The sequence below is a fragment of the Trachemys scripta genome, chromosome 3 (assembly GCF_013100865.1).
Source record: "Trachemys scripta elegans isolate TJP31775 chromosome 3, CAS_Tse_1.0, whole genome shotgun sequence".
Taxonomy (NCBI): domain Eukaryota; kingdom Metazoa; phylum Chordata; order Testudines; family Emydidae; genus Trachemys; species Trachemys scripta.
Window position 1 is genome coordinate 120,213,966 of NC_048300.1, and position 14,416 is coordinate 120,228,381.

A 14,416-nucleotide genomic window follows, 5' to 3' on the forward strand; every position below is an offset into this window, starting at 1 on the left:
CGCGAGGGGCGGGGCTTTCGGAAGCCTGGGTCGGAGTAGGCGGGGCCAGCTCCTCGCCGGTTGGAGGAGGTGGAGCCGCAGCTACTGCCCGCGCGCGCCTAGTAACGGCCCCTGGAGCGGCGGCCATGACCCAGTCGGTGGTGGTGCAGGGTAAGCCGATGAGACCCCCTCCCCACCCCCATCCTCCGCCCGCCCCAGCCCCGCTGACCCGCGTCTCTCCTGCTTTGCAGTGGGCCAGTGCGGGAACCAGATCGGCTGCCGCTTCTGGGACCTGGCGCTGAGGGAACACGCCGCCGTCAACAAGGTAACGGCCCCCGGGAGCGGCCCTGACACACCCCCCCAGCTGCCGGGCCGCGGGCGGTGCAGTGTCTGGGACCCCCGCCCCGAGCGCGGCTTCCCCGCTGCGGTCCCGTTAGTCCCCCCCGCCCCCGCGGCGGCTCCGCGCGGTGTTTCCACAGCGTCTGTCTCCGCCTCTGGGGGCCGGGGCAGCCTGGGGGTTACTGGGCTGGACGCCGGGGGACTCCCTGACCTGACCCGTGTAGCGCAGCCCTTGGGGGTCTGAAATCTCACCGGGGTGACATGAGCAGTTCCCCCCACAGCTCTGGCACCGCCCCGCCGCTGGAGCCGCCCCACGCGCCGCCTTCCCAGTTCGCGGGGGAAACTAGTGGCTTCGAAATTTCCCATGAACTCCGCCTCCCGAAAAATCTTCCTTTGGGACCGAAACCCCAATGCGTGGAACAAAGTCGCGCCCGGCCCGGGACCCAGACAGCTGCGGAGTGAAACTGACATGCTCAGCAGTCACATGTATCTTGTCAGTTTCCTTCCAGGCCCAACCAGGAGCCATCCTTTTTGATTTTTCCTGGTGAGAAACAGAAATGTTTTGGTAAACTGAAATTTTCTCTTGAAAAAAAATGGTTTTGTGAAAAGGGCATTTTTCATCGGAATGATTTTCTGACAAACTTTCAGCTCCAACAAGGACTGCATCAGCCTTTCATGATGCAGCTGATTATCCTACATTGTCCCGCTATGGGTTTCTTCCTCTTTCCTCTGAAGTATCTGATGCTGGCTGCTGTTGCAGACAGGATACTGGACTAGATGTACCTTGGTTCACCCAATCTGATCCAGTATGGCAGTTACTATGTTCCCTTCTCAGTCTTCCTCCTTCTGGTGTCCTTCCATCACCATCGTAGGTTTTTCCAGTGTTGGGCACATAAGGTCTGGTCTGTAGCCCTAGCAAGATCTTCCATGGTGCATGGTTCCTCCAGGAGCTGACAGACATGGTTTATATTTCACTGCAGTCACATGTATCTGGGTCATTGAAATAACCCCACTGCCACATATTGACTTTTGACCTGCCAACTCTTGTTCTGAGATTTAAACCAATCCTTCTCTGTGCCTGTGGGAATGCGTTTGCCAATTTTACTCCTGCTAAATCCTATGTGCTCCCTGTGCAAGTCTTTTTAAGTCCTGCAAACTATTTTTATTACTACAGTTCTCCTATGGCAAATACACTCATCTCCAGCCCATGGTACTCTGACAGATCTAGTCACTGCCAAAGAGTGTGCGTATTTTCTCAGTATAGTACTAATATTGATTTGCAGAATGGTGGCCTGTTGTTTTTTATGGCATTACAAATAGTACAGTCTATGAAGATATGTGAGCATTGCTCTGGAAAGTGATTTTGTTATCAAAACACACGTAGACCTTGAACAAAAAAATTGTAATGCCAAAAAATCAACAGGCCACCATACTGCAGGGCTTTGGAGCTGTGTTCCAGCTCCGTACAAAAACCTGCTGCTCCGGGCTCCGCTCCAAAGCCCTGCAAAAAATAAGTGTTTCGTTCTTTGGCTGTCAAGGCAACAGCAGTGATTTTTTCTAGAAAAAAGCTGAGAATATACATCAATAAAGAACACTTGGGGCCCAATTCTCTGTTGTCCCACAGGCAAATTATGTGGCTTTAGCAGCTTAAAGGGGCAGCGACAGGCCCTGGGGAATCCCCCACTTCAGGGGGCTTGCCCAATTGACATAGAATCAGTGAAACATCTCTACACCACTCCCCTTCCAAGTCCCTGTGTAGTGTGTGGATTTGGAACACTGCAGTGGTCCAACTATTCTCTACTTCTCATGGTCAACAGCGAATAGAGTGTATATCAGAGCAACCTTGGGGTTTCTCTAACTTATCCAAGTAGGCCCCCTTCAGGATCCAAAATAACAAGGAGTATAAAGTTGCACTAAAGTCATCATTTGTCCCTTCTCCATTCCTATATTCAGCACAGGGACAAAGTAACAGATAAATGGGCCCAGTAATTAGCATGCTGAGGACCCCTGAATGGAAATATGTCCGATTTGCAAGATATGTATAGACATTATTTTAAGAAAAATTTCAATGTGTTAATAAAGATAATGGTGGGCAGTCCTTTTGGCTACCTTGCTTCAAAGCAGCTAGTACTGATTCATTATGGCAAATCCTATGTTTCTAGTATTGTATACAGCAACATGCTTTCATTTTCAGCCCACTGTTTAGTGGGCAGCTGTACAGTAGATATGAAGCAGCTATAATTCCATAACAAATACAACATGTAAAACAGCAAAGCCAGTTTTAATGCTAATTAATAAATGTATTGGGTATTTTCATAAAATACAAAAATCTTCAAAAACACAAAATTAAAGAAAATATAATATTGGTTGTGATTTGTTAAATCTTGCGTTGAATAAAATGTTTTTTATTGAATGAATTGTTTACTTTCATAATTTCAAATTCTGTGTATATTTTAACTGAATACTGTTGTACATTGTTAGCCATAAATAGCATTGAGAATCTCTAAAATTGCACACTTAAAACTTAACTTGTGCAACGTTTCTGTTTTTTAGAAAGGAATTTATGATGAAGCATTAAGCAGCTTCTTTAGAAATGTGGATACCAGGTAAGCTTTGCTGTATCAAGAGACCTATTTGAAATTTATCAGAGTAATTGATTTCAGTAGGTCAGCCATCCCTATTTGCTATTGCCCTGAATAAACTACAGTTTTATCTGTTTCAGGTCAAACTACTAATTGTGCTAGAAAGAGATCCTAACATCTTGTACTTTCATACATTGTGTCTGTCCTCCTCTTTGATATAGACCTTTGCTATTCTAATTCTATGAAAGTGTTTTCCTCCTCCTTCACCCCTTCTCCCTCCCACCAAAAAAAAGCAGTCAGTTAATAACTGCACATTAATCTTCCTTTAAAATAAAATGTATTCTGTTTCAGCCACTCAGTCATATTTAAATGTCAGGCTTTATAATTATGATTTTTCATGTTGATTGGGGATCTTGCAAGAGGAATTCATTTAAGAAGCACAATCTATGCAGGCCTTGAAAAATTTACTTGACCTGTTCTAGCATGAACCCTAGAATCCATAGCTAGAATTTAAAGAAAAACAAACCCACCTATCCCACCATACTGGCACCCCTGCTACTCCTCCCTGCTTACACATGTGCATCTAATTCCTTAATGAAAGGAATAAAACAGTTGTACTGCTTACCATGCATTGTATTTAGCTGTAACACTATTTAGCAGCTTTCTATCTAATATGATGGTGAATCAGTAGCTGCAAGATAGTTAAGATGGGGTTACAAAGTTCAATTTTAACGTGGCTTTAAACCTTTATTTTGTAAAGACTTCATTGAAATGGCAAAAACCAAAATACAGATAATAAATTTTGAGTACTGTTTGACTTTTGGATCGACTCACTTAGATTCCTTGCAAAAAGGGCATAAAGGAAAAAGCATGCTGCTTTGGCCACATTGTTCTCCTCATATGCTGATTCCTTGAATACCAGTTATACATCAATATGTTTGTCCATAGACTGCTTTATAACTTTTTTTTTTTTTAGCCGTAACAGAAAATGTATGTTAAGGTGAACACATGAGATTTTAGTTTGATGACAAATCTGCTGCAGCATAAATACCATCACCCACTCAGGAAGGGAGGGGAAGGGAGAGAATGTGTACCTCATCAGATCATAGATTACGGTTGGAAGAGCCTCAGGAGGTCATCTAGTCCAGCCCCCTGCTCAAAGCAGGACCAACCCCGACTAAATCGTCCCAGCAAGGGCTTTGTCAAGCCGAGCCTTAAAAACCTCTAAGGATGGAGGGTTACCACCACCTCCCTAGGTAACCCATTCCAGTGCTTCACCACTGTCCTAGTGAAATAGTTTTTCCAAATATCCAACCTAGACCTCCCCTACTGCAACTTGACACCATTGCTCCTTGTTCTGTCATCTGCCAACACTGAGAACAGCTGAGCTCCAACCTCTTTGGAACCGCCCTTCAGGTAGTTGAAGGCTTCTATCAAATTCCCCCTCACTCTTCTCTTCTGCAGACTAAATAAGCGCTGTTCCCTCAGCCTCTCCTCATAAGTCATGTTCCTGAGCCTCCTAATAATTTTCATTGCCCTGTGCTGGACTCTCTTCAATTTGTCCACATCCTTTCTGTAGTGGGGGGCCCAAAACTGGATGCAATGCTCCCAATGTGGCCTCACCAGTGCTGAATAGAGGGGAATGATCACTTCCCTCGATCTGCTGGCAGTGCTCCTACTAATGTCAATATGCCATTAGCCCTCTTGGCAACGAGGGCACATTGTTGACTCATATCCAGCTTCTCGTCCACTGTAATCCCCAGGTCCTTTTCTACAGAACTGCTGCTTAGCCAGTCGGTCCCCAGCCTGTTGCAGTGCCTGGGATTCTTCCATCCTAAGTGCAGAACTCTGCACTTGTCCTTATTGAACCTCATCAGATTTCTTTTGGCCCAAGTCTCCAATTTGTCTAGGTCACTCTGGACCCTGTCCCTACTCTCTATCTATCTACCTCTCCCCCCAGCTTAGTGTCATCTGCGAACTTGCTGAGGTGCAATCCATCCCATCATCCAGATCATTAATGAAGATGTTGAACAAAATCAGCTCCAGGACTGACCGCTGGGGCACTCCGCTTGATACCAGCTGCCAACTAGACATCGAGCCGTTGATCACTACATGTTGAGCCCGACAATCTAGCCAGCTTTCTATCCACCTTATAGTCCGTTCATCCAATCCATACGACTTTAACTTGCTGGCAAGAATATTGTGGGAAACCGTATCAAAGGCTTTGCAAAAGTCCAAGATATATCACATCCACCGCTTTCCCCATATCCAGAGCCAGTTATCTTATCATAGAAGGCAATCAGGTTGATCAGGCATGACTTGCCCTTGGTGAATCCATGTCGACTGTTTCTGTTCACCTTCTTGTCCTCCAAATTCTTCAAAATGGATTCCTTGAGGACCTGCTCCATGATTTTTTCAGGGACTGAGGTGAGGCTGACAGGTCTGTTCCCCAGATTCTCCTTCTTCCCCTTTTTAAAGATGGGCACTATATTTGCCTTTTTCTAATTGTCCGGGACCTCCCCCGATCGCCACGAGTTTTCAAAGATAATGGCCAATGGTTCTGCAATCACATCAGCCAACCAGGAGCAGCGCCAGGGTTTTTGCTGCTCTAGGCAGTAGCGCTTCTCCTCTGAGCATTCAGGGGACCTGGGGTCTTCGGCGGCGGGGGTCCTTCCACTCCACATCTTCGGGGCACTTCAGCGGCAGGTCCCGGAGCAAGTGAAGGACCCGCCACCAAATTTCCACTGAAGATCCGGAGCGGAAGGACCCCCCGCCGCTGAATTTCTGCCGAGGGCAGCAAAATGCCGCCCCCCCAAATCCTGCCGCCCTAGGCGACTGCCTAGGGTCGCCTAGTGGAAGTGCTGGCCCTGCAGCCAACTCCCTTAGCACTCTCAGGTGCATTGCATCCAGCCCCATGGACTTGTGCATGTCCAGCTTTTCTAAATAGTCCTTAAGCTGTTCTTTCACCACTGAGGGCTGCTCGCCTCTTCCCCATACTGTGCTGCCCAGTGCAGCAATCTGAGAGCTGACCTTGTCTGTGAAGACCGAGGCAAAAAAAGCATTGAGTACTTCAGCTTTTCCCACATCATCTGTCGCTAGGTTGCTTCACACTTTCCCTGACCACCAGCTTGTTGCTAACATACCTGTAGAAACCCTTCTTGTTACCCTTCATGTCCCTTGCTAACTGCAACGCCAGTTGTGCTTTGGCCTTCCTGATTACACTCCTGCAATCTCAAGCAATATTTTTTTACTCCTCCCTAGTCATCTGTCCAAGTTTCCACTTCTTGTAAGCTTCCTTTTTGTGTTTAAGCTCACCAAAGATTTCACTGTTAAGCCAAGCTGGTTGCCTGTCATATTTGCTATTCTTTCTGCACATTGGGATGATTTGTTCCTGCGCCCATAATAAGGCTGCTTTTTTTTGTAAATACAGCCAGCTCTCCTGGACTCCTTTCCCCTCATATTAGCCTCACAGGGGATCCTGCCCATCTGTTCCCTGAGGGAGTCAAAGTCTGCTTTTCTGAAGTCCAGGGTCCATATTCTGCTGCTCTCCTTTCTTCCTTTTGTCAGGATCCTGAACTCGACCAACTCATGGTCACTGCTGCCCAGGTTGCCACCCATTTCTACTTCCCATACCAGTTCTTTCCTGTTTGTGAGCAGCAGGTCAAGAGAAGCACAGACTATAGTTGATTTCTCCAGCACTTGCACCAGGAAGTTGTCCCCAACACTCTCCGAAAACTTCCTGGATTATCTGTGCATTGCTGTATTGCTCTCCCAGCAGATGTCAGGGTGATTGAAGTTCCCCATAAGAACCAGGGCCTGTGATCTGGAAACTTCTGTGAGTTGTCCGAAGAAAGCCTCGTCTACCTCATCCTCCTGGTCTGGTGGTCTATAGCAGATGACCACCACCCTTGTTGCTCTCATCTCTAAACTCCACAGGCTTTTCTCCAGTTTCATACTGGAGCTCTGAGCAATCATACTGATCTCTTGCATGCAGTGCAACTCCTCCACCTTTTCTTCCCCGCCTGTCCTTCCTGAACAGTTTATACCCATCCATGATAGTGCTCCAGACATGTGAGTTACCCTGCCGAGTCTCTGTTATTCCAATCACATCATAGTTCCTTGACTGTGCCCTGTATACCCCTGTAGCCTAGGGGGAAGTTCCTGAACTGGAGAAAAAAGAGAGTAACCTCTGAGTGCTATTTAAATTCCCATACAATTCATTACCTTTATTATTATTATTAACTAGATTATGAAACACAGAAGATAGTGAAGAGCTGCTAAACACTCCCCTGCCCATTTTTTAAAAAAATAAATTAGCTGAGAGCTTATGTAATGTCACTGCAGGCACAGGATCCAGGTTTTTCTTTTGACAGCCCTGAATATTACACACTGCACCATACTGCATTTCAGAGTGATTAAACCAGTCTAGTTGTCCTTTGCCTAACAACTATGTACTACACTCCTTTCCCAGACCCAGGGCTAGAATCCAGCTACTTCGCCAGCAATGAGTAGGGGGATGTTCCTGATGGTAAATATTTCATGCTGACCACCTTAGTGTCACGTGAAGTTGTCCTTGAGATATTATCAGTGGGATGGGATCCTGTAAAGACTTTATTTTAGGGAATTTCCATTAAGACTTTGCAAGTAGAGTGTGTTGTATATGTGTGGGGGGTGGGAGGGAGCATTATTGTTTTGCATTGGGTCAAACCTCTGGACAGCAGAGATCAATGAGAAGGAAAGAGAATTTTAACAATACTGTATCACTTCCATAATGGATCTGATCTTATAAAACATTTCTCCCTTTTCCAGAAATGGTGGTGATGGTGCTGATATTCACAAAGGAAAAATCTTCTCTTTAAAAGCACGAGTAAGACAATTTATAAGGATAATTTTGTATACATTGCATACTTATGACTGACTGTAAAGAGCTCATGGTTTAAACTTCCTGTGTTTATTTTTTGTCTTAAATGCACAATTTCAGACATGCTTCTCAAACTAAAACTGAAATTTCTTAGTTCCCCAGGTTAGTGTAACAGTATTATAGTCCACTTTGCGGGCAGATGCCAGTAATCATTTGAAATGTATAATTTAGGAAAATGATTGTGTAGATCACATGTATGGTTGGCGTTTGTTTGGAGGGGGCAGTAAAGGGTTTTATTTGAGCCACTTAGTTAACATAAGTTTTTAAGAGGAAACATATCTTTGAAAATCTGTGCCAGTTTTTTTGTTACTAAGTATTCAGCATGTTATGCATTTAACCCTTGAAATTTTGAACAGCATAAACAAAAGTTGCAATAACTGAAATAATGCTTCATTAAATTTTGTCTTCTGACAAGGAGATCAAGGTGAATTTTTCTAGAGTCTGCTTCTCAGTCATAGTGTATCTTTTTTAAAATAAGATATTTATGCCTGAAACTTTAAAGGAACAAGATACCTTTTATCTTGCAAGTGCTCGTATCCCTTTTGTGTAACTATTTCAAAGAGTGGCATACTGACTAAATTAAAATTTTTCTTTCTCTAAGGCTCTCTTGATTGACATGGAGGAGGGTGTAGTGAATGAAATTCTGCAGGGGCCATTGAGAGATGTCTTTGATAGCAAGCAGCTCATCACAGATGTTTCTGGTTCAGGGAACAACTGGTGAGAATAAACTCTTCTTCGCAAAGCAATTTTAGCTACTAATAAATGGCAGTTGAAAAGGGAAATGATAACAATGTCTTTCTAGAGGATTCTCTTGCACCGGGGGGAACTGACACACGTTAACAGTAAATCTTAGAGTTGCTGTCACCTTGAGGAGAACCTTGAAAAGCATTTTATTTATGAATCATTCTGCTGATATATCATTTCTTCTGTGTTTCTCTTCCCTCACTGTTTTTTGTTACTTGGCCTACTTGCATGAAGAAAGGATCATTTGTCTTAGGCATTCTCCTGTTCCAGCGGCTCATTCTTCACTGAAGGTCATAATCTAGTTTGGGACATTATGCAACTTGCATGGAGACCAAGTGAGGAGTGAATAACAGGAGCAGATGAATTTCTGACTTCCAAGCAACACAGATCCTGACTTTTTGTATATACGCCAACTCACAAAAAAGGGAGGAGAAACTCTGAATAAAGTAGATAACCGAACAAATTTCCAATTTCTCTGAGGTGTTAGCACATCTGTAACAATACTGTGTGTACAGACAAGAATAGGAAGAATTAGAGTACAAAACTGGAAATTTAAATTTTCTTATCACTTCTCATATTTGCAGGGCTGTAGGTCATAAACTGTATGGCTATCAGTACCGGGAACACATTGTGGAAAAACTGAGGAGGACTGCAGAACACTGCGAATGTCTGCAGTGTTTTTTTGTAATTCATTCAATGGGAGGTGGTAAGCGTTTTTTCATGGTTAGCATGTCTGCAAATGCCACAAGTGAAAAAAGAACTAGATTTTGAAAAAATTTAACTTTAATAATATAAGACACTGGTAACATGGTAAGGAATTTTTTTTAATTAACAAAGACCCTTTAAGTCAAGTTGGTAGTAGTAATAATATTACCATAGCGCCTAGGCCTCCATTTTGTTAGGCACTGTATACACAGAACAAAAAGACAGTCCCTGCCCCAAAAAGCGTACAATCCAAGTATAAGATCAGAGATAACAGATGCATACAGTCAGACAAGTGGGGGGGCACAAGGAGACAATACTGGTTAGCATGATAGGCAGTAGGTCTAAGTAGATCAGTGCCTAATGATTTTCAAGGTTTTTTTGGTAGGCATCACAGAAAAGCAGAGTTTTAAGGAAGGTTTTGAAGGAGGATAACGAGGTAGCTTAATTTTTTTGTTTCCATCTGTGGTTTTCTGTTCTCCCTTGGAGTGTTTGGACCATGATTGTCAGACCATCCTGCTCCCACAGTGCTTTCTTCTTTTTTTACCTATTATTATCAACATAAATGAAGTGTTCTCTTAGTACCATATTGTAAATGTATCCAAAGGTAACCTTGTGCAATGACAACGTTGGTGTTAGCATAATGGCACCAAACTTGAACAACTTCAGTGCTGTTACATTAAGAGAAGGTAGTTTAAATGGGTAGGATCTGAAAACTGAATATGAAAATAGACCCCTGTTTTCCATGTATCTTTGTGCTGTGTCTTCAGTGTAATATGCTTAGTTTGAGAGAACCTGCTTATTATTACTCTCAGCATTGCAGAAAAGCAGTTATATTCTCCTCATCCTCCAGCCTCATAATTAAAATTGTCAGCTGTTAGGATTCCATAATATTAGCTGTCCAAGGCAGAAGATACACCGCTTAATTTTCAGGTCTCTGATTTGAACTTAATGTTGACAGTAAAGAAAGGGGGGGAAATCATGTTCTGACTTGAAAACCGAGCAAACTTAATAAGGAAGTCACTGAAGGAAAAATAAATTTGAACACCAAAAAGTATCACTTGCAGTCATCTCGCTGACTATAATTACACTCAAACATACAAAACTGAATTATACAAAACTCATTATGGAGATACCCTGCCTTTTCCCAGGATGATATATCTACACACACAAGCTGAAGATGCTCTTTTACCTGCATTATTGGGCTATTTGAATCTGTATTTTAGGCTTAAGTAGAGATACATGCTGATCGGATACAATATTTGAGTGTTCTAAAAAGATTCCGAAACCACATCTTTTATAAATATCCATCCTTATGTTTTTAATAAAGTTAGCTAGACAATAGAATAACTTGCTAAGAAGAGCCATGTCCCATCACAAGAAATGTTCCAGAGTAGACTAGATGTAACACTTAAGGGTATTTCATAAAAGCTTAGTACAAGAGCTGGTCTGGAATTTTTCAACTAAAAGTTTTTCAGTCAGAAAACACCAGTTCATCAAAACAAACTTTTTACAGAAAAGGGTCATTTTTCATAGATTCCAAAGCCAGAAGGGATCTAGATCATCAAGTCTGACCTCCAATATAACACAGGCCATAAAACTTCCCCAAAATAATTCCTACAGCAGATTTTAGAAAAACATCCAGTCTTGATTTTAAAATTGTCAGTGATGGAAAATTGACCAGGATCCCTGCTAAATTGACACATTTCCCATTTCAAAATATTTTTGAAAAAAAAGTTTAGAAATTGTTTCAACATTTCTTCAGTTGGCCCCAAAAAATTTGTTTTCAGATTTTTTGTTCATGAAAATGTTCAAGCTTTCAAATTCTTATCCCAGTTCAGGATGGAAAAACCTTTTCCTGTCCAGCTCTACTAACTCCCACTGTGATCACTGAGTGCTGAGCACTTATGAAAATCTGGTCTGTAATGTACAAAGAAATCCTGTGTTTCAGAGGGGATTTAAATAATTCAGGATGTTGTTTTAAGCATTATCTCTTTTAATTGTAACTTTTTTCTTAATTATTCTTAGGGACAGGATCCGGTCTTGGTACTTTTGTACTAAACGTGCTTGAAGATGAGTTCCCGGAAGTATATAGATTTGTTACATCAGTTTACCCTTCTGGGGAGGATGATGTCATTACTTCTCCATATAATAGTGTTCTGGCTATGAAGGAACTTAATGAGCATGCGGACTGTGTGCTGCCAATTGAAAATGAAGTAAGAGAGAGTATTAATATTCTTGTCAATTTCTCTTGTGGTGTATGTTACAGAGGAAGTGTTTCTTCCTTGTCTGTATTGATGAACAGGAAAACGTTATCCTGAAACTTATTTTCAAAAAGAACCAAAGTGGCTTGGGCTCTTAAGTTCCTTAAGTCACTTTTGAAAATGAGATTTAGGGTTAGGGTTGCCAACTTTCCAATTTCAGAAAACTGGACACTCTGCTCCTTCCCCCTCCCCCTGAGGCCCAGCCCTTTGCTCCACCCTCTCCTCCAAGATCCTGCCCTCCAGTCGCTTCTCCCTCTCCCCTCCCCTGCACCTAGCCTGGGGACCGCCGCACTCTGCCCACCCCATCAGTTACCTGCGGTGGGCGCTCTTTCCATAAGCCACTCACTCAAGTCACACAACTTGGAGCTGAGGATAGAACCCAAGATTCCTGACTTCCCGCCCCCACCCCCGCTCTAACCCACTAGCCCCCACACCCCTCCCAGAGCCAGGGAGAGAACCCAGGAGTCCTGACTTCCAGCTCCCCTGACCAGTTCCTCCAGGCCCCCAACACTGAGGCAAGGGACGGTTCCAAACACGCCCTGGTGTCCCCTGCCTGTCTGGGTCCATGGAACTGGGAGCAGGTGGTTGGTCGCCTCCATCTGGGGAACTTGCCCCATAGTTTGTAGCCCCCTCCTCCCCCGTTCCCCCACAGCAGCAGCTGTGACCCACTCACCCTGGCTGGCTCCAGAAAACTTGCACAGAAATATTGGTTCCAGGGTCTCCCCACTTCTCTTGAAGGGTTTAATGAGCCTCTGCTCCTGGTTCCTCTGCACCCCACAGCGAGGGGCTCTTGGGGCCCTGGCTCCCAGGCTACCTTGGCTTTGGCTGGGGCAGGGTGGCTGCAACACGCCAGAGCCTGTCAACTTCTGCCGCCTGGAGAGTGCGGGCCCCCGAGTTCCCAGGGAGTAGCGCTGGGGGGCAGCCGGGCTCCTACCTGGGCAGTGATCATGCCGTGCACGGAGCGTGGATGAGCAGCCCAGCCTGTTGGGAAGTGGCCCCGTGCAGTGCAGCATGCCAAGCCCAGGCCCTTCTGCAGCTGGCAGTGGGGCAAGCAGATCCAGGGGCTGCTCTCCGCATGGCCCCTCTCCTGACATCCGAGCCCCGCAGCCTCTCCGTCGTGCTTGAAGCTTGCCCTCCCCTCACCCACTCTGCTCGCAGCACCAGTGCGAACCTGTGGGCACTCCCCAGCCCCCTCCTCAGTCAGAGCTGTGAGAGACCTCCTGTAGCCGTGGCTGAGGCTCTCCATCAGCAGCTAAACAGCTGTTGATCTTTCTGCCCTCTCGGCAGGGAGGCTTATCACGTTTACTCTAGTAATCAGACTTTTAGTGTCCAGTCAGCAGTGCAGACCGGACACTGACAGGTTCCCTTTTCGACCAGACTTTCCAGTAAGAAACCGGACACCTGGCAACCCTACTTAGGGTCCTAAGTTACTTTGGGGGGGGGGGGGGGGGTTGAAAATTTTATGCTTATTTAAAAATTTCCCAGTACTTTTCCCCTTCCTTACAGAAATGGTCTGTAGCAGGGAATTTTATTCCTATGTCTGCTTTAAGGTAATGATTGCAAAAACCCTTGTTTCTAAGATCCTTATTCTCAATATATGGCTATTGTTTTATAAACAAAATTGTCCCCCATGCAAAAATGAATTTTTTAATTTGAAAAAAATCTTTTGAATTATATGAATATGAGAACAAATACCTTATTAGGAAATACAGGTTTTTCTGTATTTGAATAAAAATTAAACTTGTGTTTGAGTTAAGCTTCATATTTTCTTGACACATTTGAAGAAAAGCAGTTCAAAAATACATTAGTCAATTACGAATGACCAAACAGTGAAGCAGACTTCAAAGGCTCAAACTGTTAACTTGAGCTACTGTGCTTAAATTTTTGTTCTTAGATTTTAAGTTTTTACTGAAACAAACAGGGACACTGAATGTGAAAGCTCTGTGCACAGGAGTACCTGGAAGCTTTTTTTTATAATAATTATTTCATTTGTCTTCTCTCCAAGTCTTTATTTTCTATAGTTAGTAAAATTCATCAGATGACCAATTCTGGAAAGCTAGGATCAACTGTGAAACAAAACAGCTTGTTAACCTCAAGTGCAGGCAGTATCAAAACTGAACAGGAGAAGCCATTTGATGCTATGAACAATATTGTGGCCAACTTGCTGCTGAACCTGACAAGGTAATCTTACTGAGTATTCCACTATGCAAGTAATGCTGCGAGAGATAGTATGCAGAATGGATGTACTGCACTTGAGAAAATATTGATCCATTCTCAGTATGGTATTAGTCAGCTGTTGTAATTAAGAGTTAATAAGCACTGTTCAAGTCTTGTAACAGTAGTCTAAAGAACCCACTTCAGGGGGTAATTTGGCAAAGTGGCTTACATTTTAGCATGAGGAAACTACTGTAGAAACCCTAAAAGGGATATTGAATGAAATCCTGTGCCATTGAAGTCAATAGCAAAACTCTCATTGACTTCAATGACACCCCACTGACTTCAGGATTTCTCCTATTGAATCTGTGGTACAGATGAAAAAAGAGGTCATCTGAATTCTTAGGATTGATGCTCTTCTAACTTGCTAGCCTAGCTTTGTAAACCTATAATGAAAACTTGCTCCTGGCAAAAGAAACTTTTTTTTTTTATCATCCATGGTTTGCCCTAAAGATCTAGTTTTGTTTTTTTTGTTTTGTTTTAATGATTTACTTGCCCATTGGAGGAAGTGATTACTCACCACAGGCAAGTAGAATTTTTTTAAGATGTTCAGGTCTTGGACCCTTACGCTGTGTGTCAAGTAGGTGTTAAATAAATTAAAAGTGAGAAGTTATTCATGAATGATTTTTCAAAAGACAAATTGAAGTACATTCAAATATAAGAACATATTT

General features: G+C 43.5%; 1 protein-coding gene across 4 annotated transcripts in view; it reads left to right on the plus strand.

Moving 5' to 3' along the window:
- Positions 1 to 14,416, plus strand: part of TUBE1 (tubulin epsilon 1) — a 25,854-nt gene continuing 11,438 nt past the window's right edge. The window contains exons 1-8 of one of the 4 annotated variants that reach the window (XM_034765839.1): positions 1 to 150; positions 231 to 304; positions 2,872 to 2,924; positions 7,710 to 7,767; positions 8,423 to 8,538; positions 9,150 to 9,271; positions 11,296 to 11,483; positions 13,537 to 13,712. In XM_034765839.1, the coding sequence (XP_034621730.1) occupies positions 126 to 150; positions 231 to 304; positions 2,872 to 2,924; positions 7,710 to 7,767; positions 8,423 to 8,538; positions 9,150 to 9,271; positions 11,296 to 11,483; positions 13,537 to 13,712 (812 nt within the window). In that variant the 5' untranslated portion in view covers positions 1 to 125. Of the gene's footprint in view, positions 151 to 228; positions 305 to 599; positions 863 to 2,871; positions 2,925 to 7,709; positions 7,768 to 8,422; positions 8,539 to 9,149; positions 9,272 to 11,295; positions 11,484 to 13,536; positions 13,713 to 14,416 lie in introns of those variants that run through there. The other 3 variants (XM_034765840.1, XM_034765843.1, XM_034765842.1) reach the window with 3 other exon arrangements.